This window comes from Dicentrarchus labrax, unplaced genomic scaffold (assembly GCF_905237075.1).
Source record: "Dicentrarchus labrax unplaced genomic scaffold, dlabrax2021, whole genome shotgun sequence".
NCBI classification, from domain to species: domain Eukaryota; kingdom Metazoa; phylum Chordata; class Actinopteri; family Moronidae; genus Dicentrarchus; species Dicentrarchus labrax.
In genome coordinates this window covers 22,357,975-22,378,775 of record NW_026136723.1, presented here as the reverse complement: position 1 = coordinate 22,378,775, position 20,801 = coordinate 22,357,975, and the positions used below count along the sequence as shown (strand labels likewise).

Genomic DNA, 20,801 nt, shown 5'->3' with positions numbered 1-20,801 from the left:
ACACAGCCTGTGAGGACTGACTCCTCAACAATGATTGAGAGCAGTTTGCTGATTCCCCTCTTGACCAATCAGAGTGTGACGCCGGCTGGTGGTTAAGGCATATGAGATGTGGGGAAATGCACGCTCCGGGTGTTATGAGCTTCTTTTTAGTGCTCTAATTTAGTGCAGAGCTCACATTAACAGACACAGTCAGCCAGAAGCTCTGGTCTTTAGGCCCCATTGAGATCTATTTGCTGTCTCTCTTGTTTCTGTTTGAAAGTGAGAGTATTCTGGGCATGAACCCTGAGTGAACACAGATCCTCCTTAGTACCTGCATCAGGGCAGATTTTAAGTGTCATTCGTGCCAGAGGTTTCCTCGCCTAACAATTGCCTGCCTGCAGGCTTAGTTTTGTTATTAATTCATTTCTATTGAAACCCTTTTGTATCCATTTGTTTATTGTTAGAGGCTTTTTTTTTTCATTGTGAAAGTACTTGTGAGATGTGTTTGTCTTCTATTATGCGGTTGTGAACTGGTTCTCCGGCTCCTTTTCCCCCTCAGCGGAGATCCTGTAGAGTCAGTATCTCCCGACATGCTAAACTGATGGACGTGGCCTCTGAATTGAGAACGTGGTGAACCTTAAACCTGCTACAGCATGATCGCATTGTCACCATGCTGGTGTTAGCATCTAGTTTAAACCACCGCTGTGTGTAAATACAGCCTCATGGCACCGCTAACATGACTCTTTGTAAACTCTTAGTCTTACTAGAGCCCCAAAAGACCTGAAATTACCTGTGTGCAGCAGTGAACCAATGAGTGCTCTAGACCAGTGATTTTATTTCCTCTGCAAACCACCTGAAAGGTCTATATCCTAAATAACACCTACTGTGCATTATATAAGTGCATTAAGTTTAGTTCATGTAGACAAATACGCTGTTTATTATTGAATTAATACACCATCCTTTGTTTTATAACTTTTTTTTAATTGCATGTACACCAGTAAAGATTGTTTTTAAGCTGAAAAGACGACAAAATACAAGTATAAACTGTTCATTTTCAGCAAATATGTTTACATACAGTAAGCAGTGGAAGACGATGACGGACAGCTTTTATAAATTTGAATATTTAAAAAGTAGAAATGTTTGCCAAGCAAAGGTCATAACATTAAAATGTTGGTTCTATCTAGCAGTCAAGAAAAAAACATCATAAAATGGTGCATTTCCACCATTTTTATGTAAGTAAAATGTATCTTAATATCTTATTTAGTCTTCGATGTGCAAAACATATAAAATTAGGAAAAACAGTCGTACACATACATCACAGGACATTTCTGCAGAATTTATACATACATTTCAATGTGCTGAAAGCTGATGAGAGTTGTAAATACTGAGCTTTGTATCAGCTTTACACTGTGAGTGAATTAGTAATATTGCAGTGTTCATGTGCAAGGCTGAGGTTTTAGAAGTTTCTCTGCTGGTGTCAGCAGTGTTGCAGGTGTAGTGTAGCGGCGGTCAGTCGTCGTTGTTGCAGTCTGTACACAGAATCTGGTCGCGGTCGGGGAAGAACCCAGAGCCCACCAGCGACACGGAGCAGCGCGAACACTTAAAGCACGGCTGGTGCCACTGCCGGTCCTCAAAAGAAACATACTTCCCATCTCCAAACCCTGTGAGACACAAATACAACACATGAGCAACTAATGAAGGAATGTTTTACTAGGGGTGGAAAATAGAGTTTAATAACAGCCTTGCAACATTGCGGAAATGTCATGAATGAATTCAGGATAACATCAGCATTTGGCAGTAAACCGTAAGAAAACACTGCCAGTTCATAGCTGTGGTCAAAAGCATCTAATTCAAGTTCTCATTTAACTCTGGCATGTAAAGTTTCTTTGCCAACACTACAAAGAGGTGAGATAAAGAAGATAATAGTCCTTGTTGTATTGCTGCATTATCTTAAATGTTCTGACTCACTTAACCATGTGTTGAGTTTTTTTATGTGATTATATCATCTTTTTAAATTCTCCAGGTGTAAGTTTTTACAATCCTGATGAAAACTATTTCAGTCTGTGGTTTGTTTTTTTAGGATGCTTGTTTTTGTGTTGCCAGGCCGAAGCTTATCTACACACAGTGTCTTTAAAGGGGCGACAATCGATATGATTATGAGAACAATTTATCAAATGACAATGCGAAAGGGGGCACTTCCCCACAGTTCATTACCAGACACAGTTAGAGACTAACTGATGAACATAGTTGAACATTTAGCAGCTAAGAAGCCAGATATTTCCCTCAGGAGTTGGTGGAGACCAAAAACTGAGCTACAACAGAGTGAATATTGGACTATAATGAATATGCATCAGGTGGCCATAAACACGACTATATAAAATAATGATGATGTTATATTGTAACTGTTGGATGTGTAAATAAATATGTTTGCTAACAAGTTTGCTATATTAACTTAATAGGTTTTTATGTCAGTGTTGTGTATCTACTGCCCCCAAGTGGCCAAAAAGTAAGTGCAGGTTTAAAGTTCATTAAATCAAAACCTTTATTTCATATAATTTATGGTCATCATATCATTAATAGCTGTTAAATATATTAACCGTGTGTAATTACCTTTCTGTGTGGAAGTTTTTATTGTAAGTGGCAGGGTTCGCCATTCCCCAGTGGAATTGAAAGTGCTTCACACACACTCGTATTCATGTTCACATACACAGGAAACATTGTGGTGTGTAATCCAGGATTACACTTTGTAATTCTATCTCATTGATATCAACCCCACTGTTTGTTGTATTTACTATATTAAGTTACTGCCAGTTCAAATAGAACATTTTCTATTGCTGCTTGTCCACATCAAAAGCATTCAACATGGCGTGGCTTTTATTGTGAAGTGATTTCTTTGGACAATAGGAAGAAACTTTGCCACACAAAGGGAGGATATATGCAAACAAACCACACAGTAAGGATCAGAGCCAATATTTAAACCCTGAGTCACCTTTACCTGTTTGTTGAAGATAATTGTTTTGGCATTTTACGGATAGTAGATAGTCCAGACAGACGGGAATCTTTGGGAGAACATTTGAGATGATAAACGACAAAGAATCAGTGGATATTGTGCCACAACCTCTTGTGTTAACCAACCTAACAACAACTCTTGGTACAGTCCACTGACCTGTGATGGCCGTGTTGCAGCCGGCACACTTTTTGGCATACAGGCTGCTGAAACACTTGACACAGTACGGACTTTCTCCCTGCGAGGTGAAGGGTTGGCCGGCCAGGGGAGCTTTGCAGCCCGTGCAGAGAAAACACTCCTTGTGCCACACCTCGTCCTTGTAGGTCACCCCTCCTTTAGTCAGAGCCTGTGGGACACAAACACAGACTGTATCAGTAAAATGTGTCCACCTGGAAGCATTTTGGTAGAGAGTTGTTGCTGCTGTGATGTCTCTGTTGGCTTTTTCCTTTTGTGTTTGAGTTTCATTAGGTCATACTGCTCGTGCTTTCTGCTCAGTTCTTCTTGTAGATTTGAATCCCATATTTATCCTATAATCTGACACCTGGATGTTTAAAACAAGATGATAAACGTTATCAACTTGGAAAAGGTTGAATTGAAATTCAAACCAGACATTAAGACATATTGAGGTACATCTATATGGACGACCAACCAAAATACTGTTTAAGAGCTCACAAACGCTTTAAAAGTTTAAAAAGAAAATAATAAAAGAAAGTAATTATATTGAATTTATGTCAAGTCTGTCATCTGAAGATCACAAATGTCTGTGTAGCTTTATCCTCATGCATTTAAGTAATAAAGAAAATGTATGGTCATTGTTTACTGACTTTGAATTTTTAATATTTTCTGGGCTCCACTATATCAGATTATGTCACATTTTTTAAATTGTTTTTTGTTTTAATGTTTCTGTCGTTATAACTTTTAACTTTTCATTAATTTAGCGCTTAAACAAAAAAGGTCCAGTGTGTAACATTTAGGAGGATCTAGTCAGAAATGGAATCATATATTCACAGGTATGTTTTCATTAGTGTTTAATCATATCTGAATATAGGAATCCTTATGTTTTTGTTACCTTAGAGACCAATTTTATCTACAGACGCCGGTGGGTCGCCTACCATGTCCAACATGTTGAACTGCCATGTTTGCCAGAACAGACAACCAAACAATGGCCCTAGATGGGGGCATTTTACCGCCATACTTTCTCCTTCGCGCTTGGAATTGGGAGGGTGAAGCGACGATGTAGTTGCAACACGACTAGATGCCACTAAATCCTACACACTGGACCTTTTTTTATGTCATTCTCTGGTTCTACCTACTCAAATGTGAGAATTTGCTGCTTTTTTAAAATGTTTTTAGTGAAAATTTTCGGGTGTTTGGTTCTGATGGTTGGATAAACAAGACATTTAAAGATTTTACCTTGGCTCTGGAATTAGAAAAGTACTCAACAGATTAATCAATAATGAGAATAAAATGTTTAAAGAGTTAATTAATGGTCAACATCGCCCTTCCAGCTGCACGTGAGGCCTGGCTCACCTTCTTGCAGTGGCTGCACTGAGGAGCAAACCTGCCCTCGTAGCACGGCACACAGTAGTAGTTGTTTTTGTCGGGGATGAAGGCTTCGGCACCGATCGGCTTCTCACAGCCGTGACACACGAAACAGTCCTCGTGCCACGAGGAGCCACCGTACTCCAACATCTTCGATCCTGTCAGAGACGAACAGTGGAGACAGAAATTGAGATGTTTGTGATTGTTTGTTGATGCCTTCCCTGACATTTGCAAAACCTGTGTGTCACTTTGGGCACTCCTATGATCTCTGCCTTACTGTGCTGTAACTATGTGCTGGAAAGAATTCCGATAGCATTCACACAAACACCGAGAAGACAAAAAGTGATGATTCAGTGTGACGGCTAAACCTGTTCTTACACAGCCCTCGCGCACCGTACAATTACATCAGCTTATCTTGCATCAAAACAATCTGACAAGCTGTAACAAAGCAATGCTGTAGCTGCACAGTATCCTAACACTGATTTATGAGTTTAGCCATTTCAAGTGGGTCTTTGTCTACTCCCATATATGTAAACGTTTGCTAAGAAACACACACTTCACTTCAGATGTTTATAAAAGTTAGGAGCCAGTTATGCTTATGAAGTTGGACGTCAGATCCTTTAATCACTGGCCTTGTTTTACGACTTTTGGGGCCTGAAATGCTGCCCAAAGGCATGACGGTGTTTTGAACTTGAACTTGGCTGCACTTTATAAAAAAAAATAAAAACAGTGGTGAGAGCAGCAGCTTTTAAAAGCATTCCAAGCTGAACAGAAATTGAAGAAAATAACTGCTCAGTTCAGAAAAGAACTGGTGAGTTACAATATCCCACACTACCCACAGGCCCGGGTAATTTTCAGTCATCCGACACCACCACTCGTGTCGTCACAGCGCTCAGAGCTAAAAAACCCTGCTGGGAGATATTTTCAGCAGAGCAAGGAAACAATCATTCTGTCACATCTAAGCTGTCACGCCCCAGATAACAAAAACTCATTAGCCTCTTTATCCCTGCAAAGACAGGGTGTGAACTTTCAAACTATTTGAGAGATTACACAAGAATCCGTCCCAAAGGAGGTTTGTGAACTTGGTGTTTGGGGGTAAAAAAAGTGACACAGGCAGTCTTTTATTGTCACTACCTGGCATGACTATCTTGTCGCAGGCCACGCACTTGGAGGAAAACTCGTTGCAGTAGCAGTCGCTGCACACCAGACCGTCGGCCTGGTTGGTGAAGGGCTCGTCCGCCAGGGATCGGTCGCAGCGGAAACAGCGAAAACAGTTGTCGTGGTAATGTCTATTCTCGTAGAAGAGCTCCTGGAGGAAGAGGAGAGATTGTTAAACCAGTTGGGATTAAAATGTTACTACGTTTATAAAATGAAGTAATTTTTCAGAGGGAGATTTAGACTCATGTCAATGCCTTGTTTGCCAAATTAAGACCTCAGGGTAGGAGACATGCAACAATGAAACTAAATGGATATGTGAACAGCAGGAAGCCAAGGAAGTGCACAGAGGTCCTCCACAATATGAAAAACAATTTCAAATTTAATCAAGTGTAATTATACACATCTGGCAGACATGAATGAAAAAATGAATTATGTTCTTTGGGATTGTAATTGAGATGTTTTTAAAGTCTTAAATAAATGTTAAGAGTAGAGAGAGTTGTAGTTGATTTAAAGCTGCTCCAGAAAAAAGCGAAATATTAAATACTGTCACTTTTGAAGGAACAAATAACCGATTTTTCTCTATAAATAAAAAGTTAAATTAAGAAGAAAGAAAGTAATCCTTGCTTGCATTAGTTGGTCTGTTACATACACTGTCCTGCTGTCATAATTACTCACATTAGTTACTCACTATGACGTTTGCTTACAACTACAGTGCCCAGCTGTTCAAGGATATCCCCTTATCCTTTCTTTAAAATGAAAGTATACATTTGTGACCCACTTTTGAAGATTTATGTCTTCAATAGGAACCAATGGGCTCTTGGTGGGTGCTACAAACAAGGTAGGGAAGTTATTGAGAGTCGGACTAATGCATTGTGTGGTTTGGTCTTCTTATGGGATTTGTAGATGATGAGATAAAGCTAAAAGAACGCCACCATTACCCTTTAAAGATGAATACTATTACTGTAAGTTATATATATATACTGTTATCATTTCTCTATTTTCTGCCCCCATCTGCTTGGAGGTCAGAGGTCACAGTCGACCACAGGACTCAATTCCCTGCACAAGGACAGTGTTTTGGATGTTTGCCGACAAGGGAGTCACAGCTCAAAGTTTCCTGCCTTCTACGACACCCCGCTGTCCTCCAAACAGAAGAGAGTTAACAGAAGTTTTTTGTGCATTCCCTTTTCTTCATCGTTATTTTCTTAAAAATCAGAATAACCTACTTGATTTTTTTCTTTCTTTTCTAACAGCTGCTTGTGTTCCAGTTCATCTGCAGTTCAAGCAAGCTCTGTGATAAATGGGCCCCATTGAACAGTGGGTAAAAAAACTATTTTTGAGGCGTGGGGTTTCACAGTAAAAGAAACAACTACAGCAGAGGGACGGAGAAGGATGAAGGATGAATGTTGTTATGTCTTGTGCGGAGGAGGGACGGCCAAAGCAAGCAGGAGCGTAATTTACTGCCGGTCCCTCACAGGGAGTCCATAACTCACAGGACACTCATGGCCTCATGGCATCTGTGGGCGTTTCCTTCAGGACAGTGTTTTTAATTTTCACTAGCTATGTGCAACTTAAAGGGGATTACAGACAATTACGTGTTCTGTAAATACAATTATGTTTTCCAGGAATGCCAGAAAAATGATCGTAATTGAGTCAGACATGTACTCAGATCCTTTACTTAAGGAAAGTAACAATACTACAGTGTAAAATTACTCTATGAGTAAAAGTCCTGAAAGTACTCAAGTATTTTCATTTAAATGTATTTAAAGTGTTTAAGGTAAAAGTACTACTATATTATTTGATCAGTTTTAGTGATGCATTCACATGTAAGCAGCATTTTAATGTTATAGCAGGTAGAGGTAATTCTAACTATTTCCTATACTCTTTAAGGCAGTAAAGCAATACAGCATATTTATGATATAGAGCTAAGACGAGTACTTTATCAACAGAAAATTAATCAGCACCTATTTTAATAACGATTAATTGTCATATTTCAATACAATTCTCAACTATTCTCTGGTTTCAGCTGAGGATTAGCTGCTTTTAAATCATTATAAACTGAATATCTTTGGGTTTTAACTCTATGATGCATTTTTAACTATTTTTAGAAGTTCAATAGACCACATAATTAATCTTTATTCATTAAAAGAATGATTGTCAGATTAATCTACAAGTAAAACAAATGTGAGTTGCAGCTCTAATTTATAAAAATATAAAATCTTGATCTGTAAAGTAACCATAGATTTCAAATAGATGTAGTGGAGTAAAATGTGTAATATATCCCTCTGAAATGTAGAAGTATAAAGTATGAAATGAAAATACAAATATTCAAAAATTGGGATTAAATACAGTAATTGAGTACTTTGTTACTTTCCACCAGCGTACACGTTGAGCTCACCTTGTCATTATGACCGATGATTTCTTTACATTCCTGGCAGGTCTTGGCGTACAGGCGGTCGTAGCAGGGGATGCAGTGAGGTTGTTCCTCCACCTGGATGTATTTGCGTCCGCACAGGGACTCATTGCAGTTTTTGCAGTCGAACCGGTCACTCATTATGTCTTTCTCTGGCTGACCTCCTGCAAAACAGAGAATTCACAGGCACAGTTTAGCATTCGCTATCAGCGAGAAGACAGCGCAGGAAGGAGGAGGAGTGAGATTAGCAAGACAGAGAGAGAAAGCAGCAAGAAGGGAGGTTGATCGTTTTTGGATATACAGCTGGGAAATGAAAAAACCAACAGAATATTTTAGAGCCCAATAGAGTGCTTTTTCATGTAGTCAAAGCTTTATAGGGACGGTGTACACAACATCAAATCAAACATTTAAAGAAGGTGAGTTTTGAGTAACTTCTTCACTGATGGGTGCAGTCATGGATGTGTTTGTGGATAGAGTTCCCCAGGGAGGAGGGCAGCTATGGACAAGGTTTGGTGCTTTATTCCTGGAGAGTGGGAACAGGAGGTTTGTCGTCAGAGGAACGGACGCTGTGGGAGGTGGAGAGGGAAGGTCTGTGAGGTTGGACGGGTTATGGAGGGCTTTGTAAGTTAAGACAAACAAGCTTGGAATGAATTGTGGGACAGGGAGCCCAGTGCAAGCTCTTTAGGACATGGGAGTGAGCGAGCAGCTGAGTTTTGGACATACTGGAGTTTATTTAGGACTTCGGATGATGTAATGTTACATCATCCGAAGGGACGCACCGATATATCAGCCGATATTCGCCTTGTTGACTGACATCGGCCTTACAAATCAGACGGCATTCACCAATATCAGTGGTCGATGTTTATGCGTTTTGCATCGATTTTGCGCTGGCTAAATGCTGTGTTGGGTTCCAACTTGGATATTGAAGAAATAATCACCTCTGTTTTCCAGCACTGGCACAAATTGCACACAAACACTGATGTGCTTCTAGTAGCAGCACAGACAGGCTGAGGCATGGTGAGAGGCTGTTCAGCTCTGCGTCTTAAATCATGGATGAGAAGAGAAATAGACTGAGCTGCAACAAGGCAGAAAGGCTTATCTCTGTAGATTTCTTTTGGTTTCCCTGGCACAAAAGGGCGAATAAAAAAATAAAATAAACATTGGCTAAATTGTTATTTTAAACATCAGTACCAGCCCAGAATTTCCCATAACGAATGCTCTGGCATCAGTCGAGTGATGAAAGCATGGATTAAAGTTTCGGCAGCACAAAAGTAGAAGAATAGGCTGAGACAAGTTATGTGTTGTTACAGAGATTTGCGTGGAAGCTGCTCTCGAAAATTACTCCAAAGTTACGGATGTGTCGGGGCGAAAGAGAGAGTGGAGTTACCGATAGTGAGGCAGAAGTTGTGAGTGGTTTAGATGAGGGATTTGGAACCAGTGATGATCATATCAGATTGATCCCAGTTTAGTTTTTTTAGTTTGAGGAAGCTGGCTTGCATCCATGGTTTAATTTCAGTGATGAGTAGCAGTGAGGATGGATTTAGTGGTGACTGAACATCATCGGCGTAGCGGTGGAAGTGGGAACGATGGGGGACACCTTGGGACAAATGAGTGATGAGGTTGTTGTCTGTCTGTGAGATATGACTTTAGCCAGGAAAGGGTAAGGGAGAGTTTAAGAAAAGAAATGGTCTCTGGAGTGAAAAGATGACCAGAGTCTGAGAGGAGGAGGAGGAGGAGGAGGAGGAAGAGGTTGAAACTGCCCTACAGAATAATTTACAATACTATTTAGATTAACCTTCAACATGCAATAACTGGAGATGGTTTACGGAAAGACATCATACTGCAGTTAAAAGTTAAATATTGTTCAGAAATGTTCTACATCCGAAGGCTTTTCCGGCCAGCAGAGGAAGGACTGAATGGACATTTTAACTCCAGATATATGGCTGACTTATTGTAAATCAGTCCAGTAATGATATAACTGCTTCTCCTGTTTCATCATTATTCACTAATAAGTGAAAGCTTATAATGTCTGCCTCTCCCTCCCCTTCATTCTTGTATAAAACCTCCTGCGGTGGTTTGGCATTGAGAAAGAACAACTAAACAATATTAATTGTTGTGAGCTGAACTGAAACAGCGTTCTCTATTTCAAAGGCTCCCTCAAGGGCTTTTTTCATCTGTGTTTGGCTTGCGTTTAGAGGGCAATACCACTCGTTTATCTACTTTATTCCTCTTGTCCACAGTGTCCTCTGAAATGCATAACTTTCTCTTGTTATCAGTAACAAAAATACTTAAACTCATGTTGCCAACAAGATGTTTTATTGTTGCAATTTTAGCTTTTTTTGCCCAAAGAGACAGATGTGAACATTTCATACGGATGATTATATCTGGCTCAGAATAGTAATAGGGCTTCTCCCAACATCCCCTTTAAAACTCCAATTATTTTGCACTTGACTTTTTAACTGTATTGCATTGAGACTGTACCCTCTTTGTTTCAGAGCACGAGGGATTGGTCTTCAAAAAAACAAATTCTAAACTACAAACAAATACAAAATCTCCCAGGACGCTTTAATTTCAGCAGGATTTCCTCCAAAAGCACAACTTTGTCCAATATTTAACTGGACCGTAGTTTCTCATAAAATATCTTTTAATCTTTTAAATCTCAGTTGCCTCATTATGGAGCTTTTTTATGTCCTGGTTTTCTGGCTGCATGACACTAAACACAATCCCTCTGGGGGAAATTGGGTTGAAATTAACTCAAGTTTAACTCCAAGCATGTCTTTTTCATTTGTCATCATTATGACCATGAAGATGGTTTGGACCATCTGGAGTGTAATTGAAAGCCATATGTCAGCAAACAGAAAATGAGAATGTGAAAACAACAAGGTCCACAATGACAATACTCGGTATAAACGTGGTTTAGGTCAAAAGATATCCACGTCTTTTGTTTAAAACTGGGCTATATTTGTAAAGTTTGCTTATCTTACAGTTGTTTCATCAGCATTTCAGCAACTATATTTTCACTGTACTGGTGGCGGTTGCCCTCCCTGGTGCCCCGGTGCCCTCTTGGATGCCGATATGGTAGATAAAACATGATCAAGGGCCCTCTACGGTGCCCTTCCAGTGGAGAAAGCACAATAAAATACACCATAGGGTGTCCTTACAGTGGAGAAAACACAATAAACTGTCCTCTAAGCCTTAGAGCCTTAGTGACAGTGAAGTGGGGACCACTAGAAGGATGTGTGTACAACTTTTGACCGCCAGTAGTTGGTAAAATGACTTGTCAGGAGCCTCTTAAAAACAAGATAATAGATCCTGAATAAATGATTTGATTTATAGTGTGTGTGGAGCAGAGGAAGGACAGGTGGAAATAAAGCTGGGCACATATTCAATAACATCATCCCACCCATTATTACTGAACACAGTGAGGAATTAGCAGGGTATGTGACCCCATGTTCTGCAGCAGCAAAGGGAAATGAGTGAGGAAATGAAGTGTGGGAGGTTAAAATACCCTCCTGTGGAGCGGTTAAGACGGGGCAGGCATGGCTCAGAAAGATATATACAGTGTGGGTAGAGATTACGGGTAAGGAAAGGTCTCTAGAGTTTGGGTACATGTTCATGTTCAGGATCACAACGTCTGTAACATGTTCAAAGGCAGACGCTGAAGTATTTCACTTGGAAACAGTAATTGTTTATAATTTTTCCCCCGCTATTTTGGGCACCGAGTGGCTTTGACATGTTTCTATAATGTCAGAAAAGACGAGGTGGGTTCAACAAAGTGCAGCTGAGAAACCGTGTGGCTTTGAAATCTCCCTGAGGGATCGAGGAATGAGCCGAGACCCTCCCCCTCCTCCCTCCTCCTCCTCCTCCTCCTCAGAGGTGGAAGACGTCACTCGGTAGAAACGATGAGTGGACTGGTGCACAACTAATGAAGGCCACTTGTTTTCTCAGAAAAGCAACTTTAGTGGTTTGTTATGAAGCTGGTAAGAATTAAACTTCAGTGATGATGATGGTTTCCCGCTCCACGGAGCAGAATTTTACAGGTACTGCCTTTCATGCTCTGTAACCTCCAAGTATTTGCATCTGGTCCGTTGAGGAGTCATCTTGCAAGTGCAGTTTACATTCCTCATGTCTGACTGCTATCAAACATTTTGTTTCTAATAACCAATGATGCAGCAATTTCAGATAAACATAAAAAGGATAAACACAGTCTGCTCTCAGTCATGTCCTAAAGCCGATGCCAGAAGCAGAAACTCCCTCTCCTCGGCTCGGCTTTTTCTCCCAATGCCATGTTAGCACAAAACTGAGGACATCCCTCATGCTGTACATCCCTCCCTGCAGATAACAGCGCTGCTTCCTCTTCAAGGGCATCGAGCTAGGTCAACAAAACAAGGAGGAAAACCAAACTGAGACAAAACATTACATCCTATGTCTGTTTTCTGTCAGATTGCTGTCTGGATGGGGGAAATCAGCCCAACTTCCCCCCTAAAATGTCTAAAGAGGTTCAGGTTTCTATTCTCGTCCGTCCATGTCTACGATGAATGCAGTGATAGAACAATGGTTTTCCTTCCGGACATAGTCTATCAGGTTTTGAGCTTTATGTTTCTCTTCCTGAACCACAACATCTGCGAACACATTCTGTGGCCTCCAGCTGTTGTCTGTCATCAAATTCTCCTTTCGGCCTCCAATAGGGAATTCTTATGGGACTGGTGCCAAAACACAACAGCATCTAATTAAAATCCATCATTGTTGAAACTAATATTTTATGGTTCCTATAGGACAGTCCATTATAACTTTATGGCCGGCTATGCACTATAGGCAAATACAGTACGACTCGTACTGTAGAAACAGTGAGAAACTAAAGGTTTAAGCATGGAGCAGAGCCAGGAGACAATAAGCTTTAGCTCAGGTCCACACACACACACACACACACACACACACACACACACACACACACACACACACACACACGTGAGTGGTATTGATCTTCTCTTCTAACAAATGAGCTTCTTTCCCAAAATGTTTATAATGAATGAAGTTTTAGATCCAAAATGAGCTTATTGAATTATTAGAGCAATTTTAATATAGTTTGAAAACACAATTTGTGAAGCCTAAACAATATATAGGCCCATATATACTGTATATTATTCAGGAGTGATTCATTTTATTTATTAATTAGGTTTTTTTAGTAGCTCTAAAGATTCAAATCCTAATTATTTGCTGCCATACATCTCGCTTTAAGGTGACAACTGACTGCAAATAAAAATGTGTTAAGCAGACATTCATCTTGCCACCATCCAGACTGTCTGACATTAATAGCCTAAAACACTGACTCACATGTAGTCAGGGCCTTGTTTAAGAGGCGTTCACTTTACCCTACAGGTGTCCTCTTGGACAACAGCCAGAAATACTTGTCACCCCTGTTCTCCTCCTTACCGTGAGACATTAAACCAAACACTCATCCATCCTGTCTAAGTACTCTCTCTCTCTCTCTCTCTCTCTCTCTCTCTCTCTCTCTCTCTCTCTCTCTCTAGTAGCGCGGCTGCTTAAACTATTTAGGCTCACAATTCACCTTGATGAGTGGACATGTTGAATTCTTCACCGATACACCGTCTGTCCCGGTGACAGATTTACCGGGGACACTTGGCTCTGAGAGCTTTGAAGTGGCAGCCAAATGGCAACTGTCTCCCAGGATCAGCCACCGGGCCTCCTGTCTCATGTCCCTTCATGGCTCGCTGCTGTTGTTTTACTCCCCAACAACCTGACAGCTTCTTACGACCGGAGCCAGGAACTCTGTGAGCCGTGAGAGCTGCTGCTGGGTGTTAGTGTTTATTTTCCCAGTGCAGGAATTTAGACTTGTGTCTGAGGTTTACAAACCAGATTATTCCATGATGAAAACCGCTGTCACACGTAATAAAAATCTAGTGGAACAAATATATAGGTAAGCGTTAAATCTGTCACAGCCACAAAATATCAATTCACGCATTATAAAACAGCCTCAGGGCCTTTTTTGGGTTGATGCTGTTACATTCACAGGCACCTGAGTCTGAGCTGTACACACTATCCTGTCTGTTTATAGAAAGAGCTTCTTGATAATACTTGAACTGTTACACCTTCTAAAGAACTGAGACTGTTTGTGGAGTTAAAGCCAGAAAGTGGCTAATAAAGTGGGTTTTTAACGTGGCTCTATGGACGGAAATGCCACTCGATTGGACGATCCACGACTTTGGTCCACACTGAAAGATCTCAGCAACTATTAGATGGACTGTCATTGAATCTGGTTCAGTTATTCATATTCCCCTCTGGATTAATTGTATAATAATACTATTATGACCAAATAACAGCTAAACCAAGGACATTCCCATCATTCTCAGCTGTACTTTGCATTGTGTTAATTATCAAATGTTAGGTTGCTAATGTGCTAAACTAATAGTAAACACATGGTAAACATTAAACCTGCTATCAGCATGTGAAAACTGTAATTGAGAGCATGTTAGAATACTGATGTTAGCAATTAGCTCAAAGCGCCACTGGGTCTAACATTGCATTTGGCGTGTCGGCAGAACGGGAAGCTCATAAAGAAAATTACTGATTAATTCAGATTTGGGAGCGTTCACGCATTATTCCAAGACGCTAACCTTGTAGTCACATCATTTAAACAGCCTAAATTAGCTACTTTTGTTGGTGTTTGGCGTTAAGTATTTGAAGTGCTTCGTTACAAGTGAAATCATATTTTAAAATTAGCCGTATTAGCAGTAATGTAGGTTTTATTTAGATGAATCTGCCATTGATGGTGGGCTTGCAGCCATGTTTCCAACACTTATGTAGTTCTTCCCACAAAGTCTCGATATCTCTGACTCGGAAATACCACTCAGAGGCGAACATTAACATTTTTACCAATTCGGTTTTTCATAGTTACGGTCTAAACGATATGGTCGTAACGTAAGTGCAGCCTTACATGGCTGTAGACTCCTGTTTTCCTAATGCTTTATATTACAATCGCTGCTTTCTCCCTCGCTGTTACACTCATTAAATAACCCAAACGGTGTGTGCATTCAGTTAAAACCGGAAAAGTGTGCAACAAAGTTGGTTTTTAATTACCACCCCTCTTTACTGTTTATTCCCCCTGAACTGGATTAGGGTTCTCTAACGGCCTCTGAAGCTCAGAACAGTCCTCATATTGTGTGACTCCTGGGTTGCATAACCTGGATTTGGGGAGGTGAATGAGAATATTGACAGCGGCACAATACTGTGTGGACCATGCAAACAACAGAGGGAGCCCTGCAGCATCGACGGAGAAGTGACACTCTCAAGCTATAAAGCTGTAAAAAAAGAAGAGAAAAACAAGGCTGGTCTCTTATGGCTGTCAGATGACTGCGCTCCCTTTCATCCCCCCAGTACAAAGACGTTCAATGTGGTGTGGCTTCCTGCAGATCACAAGGCTAATTTCAGCTGCATGCCTACAAATCAAAGTGAAAACACATTGTACGTTTTTGTTGCCGCTGATTAAAGATCTCGTCAGGATAAATTGCTTCTTGCTGTTTCAAACAATGACGATATTCCGAGATACTGAGTTGGCAGTTCTGTGACATCAGTTTTGGTAACTTTAACTTGAAAATCAGCGTCAAATATTCTAAGTTATCTAACAATGAGGCTGAGTTTCACTTTATATGTTCATAAAAATCTTTTTTTCCTCCTCTAAATTATACTAAATGCATAACATGACCAGTGTCAGTGGATATTCCTCACAAATAAACTCTCATATTAAACCTAGAACATAAGAAATAAAGTGCTTTTAAAGATGGCGTGAGTGTCTGGCTCTGTTTCCTGCAGATCACAAGGCCTATCTCGGTTTGCACGCACACAAATCAAAACGAACAATGTACATTTTGTTGTCTCTGATTAAAGATCTCAGCGGGCTGAATTGCGGTTTGAAACACTGATGTTACTGTGAGATACTGAGTTGGTGGTTATTTGGATGTGAACAATATTTTTCTTGTAAGGTCAGCCAAACATTCAGCTTCATTTAATTTAACTTAATATCATCTTTTCAGAGAAATGTGTTCTTTCACAGTGAATTTAGCCCAAACCATAACATGATCAGTATCATTGGATATTAATGACACATAACCTGTAACACTGAGCCTGTAACATTAGGGAAATTAAAGACAGAGTACGTGTCTGGCTTTGTTTTATGAGTCTTCAGTTGCCTGTTTGTTTATCCAGTGAGACAATGTGGGCCGCAGCTGCAGCTGCACCTTCACCTCTGCGGCCGTCGACTGAACTGACAAACAGATATCAGTCAGACAACAAGTCAACAAGTCACCACGGTGCCAAGACTTCATCACACAGAGGCCTGATGGGATAGTTCCCAACCTGTGGGTCAGGACCCCCACCAGGGGTCGTGAGATGAAAAGACTAAACGTTTCTCAGATTTCTTTTTAAATACTGTATAGTTTTACTTTCTCTGGCCTCTAAAATTGTTAATTTTATTTTTAATTCAGCAAAATCTGAATTTTCTAGACAAGAAAAATGTCAACCAAACTCACATAAATATTGTCATTATTACTTTTTGGAGTCTGAGCTTTCATACATCTCCATGGTCTTCCTCAGTGGCTGGAGTTTTGCTCAGTTGTTGTCAGATGACCTACCGTAAATATGGAACTTTGAGATGTAGTTAAAAGCTCAGGGGAAAAGTTAGAAAGTGGACTTTAAGATTGTTGGGGTTTTTTTGTCAAACTGACGGCTTCCAAGGTCAAGAAGGCACTTAAAGCTCAAATTGTTCTTCATATTTGTGGAATTGTGTGCTTGCCTGTAGTCAAATCTCCTATTTTTGTATGTTCGGCTGACCTGCGCTACAGGAGGCACGCATTTGCAATTCATTAAAAGTGAACCAACTGAACACTGTCTTTATGTTCTTTCCAGGAAATCTGTAGCTAAATGATTTAGTAATTAAAGGCCTGTGACAAGGGGTCAAAAGTAAATACTGTTTGGGGTCACGAGCAGAAACATTTTGAGAATTACTGACTTAAAGGAGTGAGGTGACGTAGATTAAAGAGCCAGAAAGTCTGCATATGGAGGTGGTGGGAGGTAACTGTTGACCTGAACAAGACTGAGAGTCTACAGCCATAGCTTAGCATTTTAGCATAACTAACATAACATAACTAACAGTTGCTAAATAGTGCTAAACACAAAGTACATTGGAGGCTGATGGGAATGTCTTTTGTTTTGCAGGTATCTGGTCATAAACCGAAGTATTACAAAAGAAAACTTAGATTTTTTTGGTTGCTAGAAGGGAAGTCTGGGATCATTAGGATTCATCCTCTGGGGACAATGAATGTTTGCAGAATTTGATGGAAATGCACCCAATAGTTGTTATTCAAATGTCTTTTTATTAAAGCGACCCAATAGTTGTTGAGCTATTTGGGCCAAAGTGGTGGACCGACCAGACTGACAGTGCCATCCAGAGCCAGGCACCGGCTAAAAATATATATCTGAAACGTATAAATGTTTCGATGATGAATAAAAGAATGAAAGTAGAAAGGAAGATTAAAACGATTATAATCAAGTGCTCCGAAAATGAAGTATCTTTAGTTAAGTTACTTTGGCAACGTATTTGTTACACTTGGATTGTACTTGCGGGCAAATGTTGGCTGATGCAAATAAACATCGGTCTGATCTCGAATACCGACGACTATTATCCAAAACAAATACGCAAGTAAACATATTTTCCCATCAGCTGCCAGCTGGCATTGCACGGTTCAAGACCTGGGTGTTAATGGGAACAAATGTTTGTTTTCTGAGAGACTGCTGGGCCTCATGTCTCTGTTTTGTTATTTATTTGATTTTGATTGTGAGCGTCGTCTTTGTGTCGGAGAGGTTTTTAGAAAGGATGAGGGTTGGTTTCTTTTGATTGAGTCAAAGTCATTGTTATCAGGTTGAGAGCAAGAAAGGGCAAATTCAAACTACTGGTGAAAATCTAACTTTAACACTTGCAGAAAGAACAGATTTAGTCCCCCTTTTAAAAAGGGACATTTACTCCAAACTAAAGTGGAAACAGGATATTTCCTCCGACTTATTAAAGGAGAAGTTAGATATTTGGGGAAGTACACTTATTCACACACTTTATTGTTCTTGCCGAGAGTTAGATGAGAAGATCGCCTTCATGTCTGTATGTTACAAATCAAGCAGCCATTTAGCTTAGCTTAGCATAAAGACTCAAAGCAAGTGGGAACAGTTAGCCTGGCTCTGTCTAAAGATACCAAAATCTGCCTGCCAAGACCTCTAAAGCTCACTGATTAACACGGTATATCTTGTTTCTTTAATCCGAACAAAAGCAAAAAATGTAAAAATGACCATTTTCGGTTTTGGATGCAGTTGAGGAAATAAAATAGTTTAAGGACATTTCTCCTTCTTTCAGTCCTTAAGTTTAGCTAATTGCTTCCATCTTTATGTGCTATTTCTTGGAAATGTTCCCAGCCAAGAAATACTTTACCAAAAAACGTCAAACTGTCTTTTGTATACTTATGTGTTTGTACTGTTTTTTAAAATGTATAAAATGTTAATTAGGGAACTTTAGCAGAGCTGCCTTTAGACAGAGCCAGGCTAGCTTGTTTCCAGCGTTCATATTTCATAGTAATGGTATCTCATCTCACTCTCAGCACGAAAGCACATCAACGCCTTTCCCAAAATGTCAAACTAGGCCCTTTAAAACCCATCCCAGGCTGTAGGCTACAGCAGGAATGGGAAATGTAAAAGACGATGATGAGGATGTGTGTGTGAGACTGACTCACGATGAGACTTTTTACGAGCGTCAGTCACTTGACAATCCCAAATCATCTCTTGTTAAGTGTTTCATTTATCTCTGGCTCGTCTCCAGTGATCGTAAACAGGCCCAACCTTCGACCAATGCAAGAATTTCAAGAGGAATGTGACTGTGGTCAAAACGTGGCAAAATCATGCGGTTCCAACTCCGAAGAAGAAGAAGGAGAAAAAAAGCAAACAAAAAAAGCATTTTTCTTCCGCCCTCTGTTTTCTAAAAAAAGACAAAAAAAAAAAAGAGTCAGGAATTCCTTTCTGTGTGAAAGAGACACACATTTCTTTAGAGGGGTGAATGCAACCAGAGCTGATTGTTTCAATGAACGTATTAATTTCAGCCAAATGCATTGGAACATGATGGTGGTAAAGGGGATGGACTGTGGTGATGGAAACTATGAGCGGTGCCGGAGGGGTGGGGTTGGGGGTTGGGGGTTGGGGGTTGGGGGGGGTTCGCTGAGTCTCCAGAAGAAAATCTGTAATCTGAAGGAGACATGACATCACTCTAACTCAACAAGACCGAATGGCTTGTTAACATGAAATGAATTATTTTTAAAAAAAGACACAATTGCACAATATATTAAGCTCTCGTTGTCGTTTTGTGTTCCAACCCCCAAGCTAATAAGTGAAACATTAAAGCAAGGGATTGTTTCCTCAAAGGTCTCCTTGTTCTTCTTCTCATAAATCCTACTTGAAAAAACAGGGGCCGCCGCACTTATTCGCAGTATCAGTTACTCATTTTGGACCCCGTTCAGGCCCCCAACCCCCAGTAACAGCCACTATTTCCTCACTCTAAAGAAAGAACATCCTTTCTGGTCCATCCTGGATGTGGAGGGGGGTCAAATATTTGGCTTGAGGAGATGCATTTCTTGCATGATTTAAGATGATTGTGCTTTAAATAAAGTGAATTTGGCACCACTTTCCTACAAGACGCCCCTTTTATAAGTGACTAACAATGTCTTTATTGTTAATAAATAATCTACTAAAGCTTTATAGAGCAATTATAAGTCATGCATAAGATCAAAGAGTGGGTTGCCAGGTTGTGAAGAATCACAGACAGGTGTTTCAGTTTGGTAGTAATGTTGTTAGAAATGTTTGTTGTATTATTAAAAGCTCAAAGTTCTCAGTTTCTAATGATCAAGTCTGCAGAGATTAACTCAATAATTAGATTTTAGTCCAGACGCTGCAGCCCTTCTATAAAAATCTCATTAAAGCCATTTAACTGCTTTATAAACTTTAGTAAATATTTATTAACCACTAATAAAGCCATTATTTACAACTTATAAAGGCCTTATAAAGGAACCCTCATTAGAGAGTGGTAGTGTTAATTTAAAGGCTCACTGTATTCACTTAAACCTGGTAAAAGAGACAATCAAAATGTGCTTGAAGCTTTAAAAAGGCGCCGTTTTTGCACCTGGTGAAGTCAGGTGAGGATCTGTGCAGCCTCAGCGGAGCAGACATCACTGCTTCAGGAGATTAGACCAATGCAAACACACCGGAACACTCTTTAAATTCACTTATCATTTAAGTTTTTTCACATCATAAAGCTGAGTCGTATAAAGCGCAGAAATAAACGTACCTCTCTTTACGCACCAGCGGCCTCTGAAGACGCTTCTCCGGAGACTCTGCAGGATCTGAGCAGTCTGCCCGCTTCTGCTGGGCTCTGGTGTATAATATGACAGATAATTAAAATCCTCCCTCGTGGACTCCTGCGAGCTGAAAAGTGACGGGTTTCCACTGACTGAAGCATCTGTGTCTGGTGCGTAAAACCCAAACCATTGCTTCAAACACCGCCCCTTTCTTCCCCTGTCGGTCTTTCCACTCCCTCTGTCTTTCTGTCACCTTGTGGGGGGAGTTCAAGCTGAAAGAAGGTGCACTCGCTGTGTTTTTTGG

General features: G+C 40.2%; 1 protein-coding gene across 3 annotated transcripts; it reads right to left on the bottom strand.

Moving 5' to 3' along the window:
* Nucleotides 1-939: 939 nt before the first annotated feature.
* On the bottom strand, nucleotides 940-20,668 carry LOC127357919 (four and a half LIM domains protein 3). 3 transcript variants are annotated; one of them, XM_051390500.1, is made up of 7 exons: nucleotides 18,887-18,994; nucleotides 8,082-8,260; nucleotides 5,663-5,837; nucleotides 4,517-4,686; nucleotides 3,146-3,332; nucleotides 2,975-3,038; nucleotides 940-1,640 (listed from the first exon to the last, which is right to left on the bottom strand). In XM_051390500.1, the coding sequence occupies exons 1-7, from the start codon at nucleotides 18,930-18,932 to the stop codon at nucleotides 1,610-1,612; spliced, it is 852 nt and encodes a 283-aa protein (XP_051246460.1). In that variant the 5' UTR covers nucleotides 18,933-18,994; the 3' UTR covers nucleotides 940-1,609. The 3 variants fall into 3 exon arrangements, with proteins under 3 accessions (XP_051246460.1, XP_051246462.1, XP_051246459.1); XM_051390502.1 differs by lacking the exons at nucleotides 2,975-3,038; nucleotides 18,887-18,994 and adding an exon at nucleotides 20,488-20,668; XM_051390499.1 differs by lacking the exon at nucleotides 2,975-3,038 and having other exon boundaries at nucleotides 18,887-18,947.
* Between the last annotated feature and the right edge of the window lie 133 nt (nucleotides 20,669-20,801).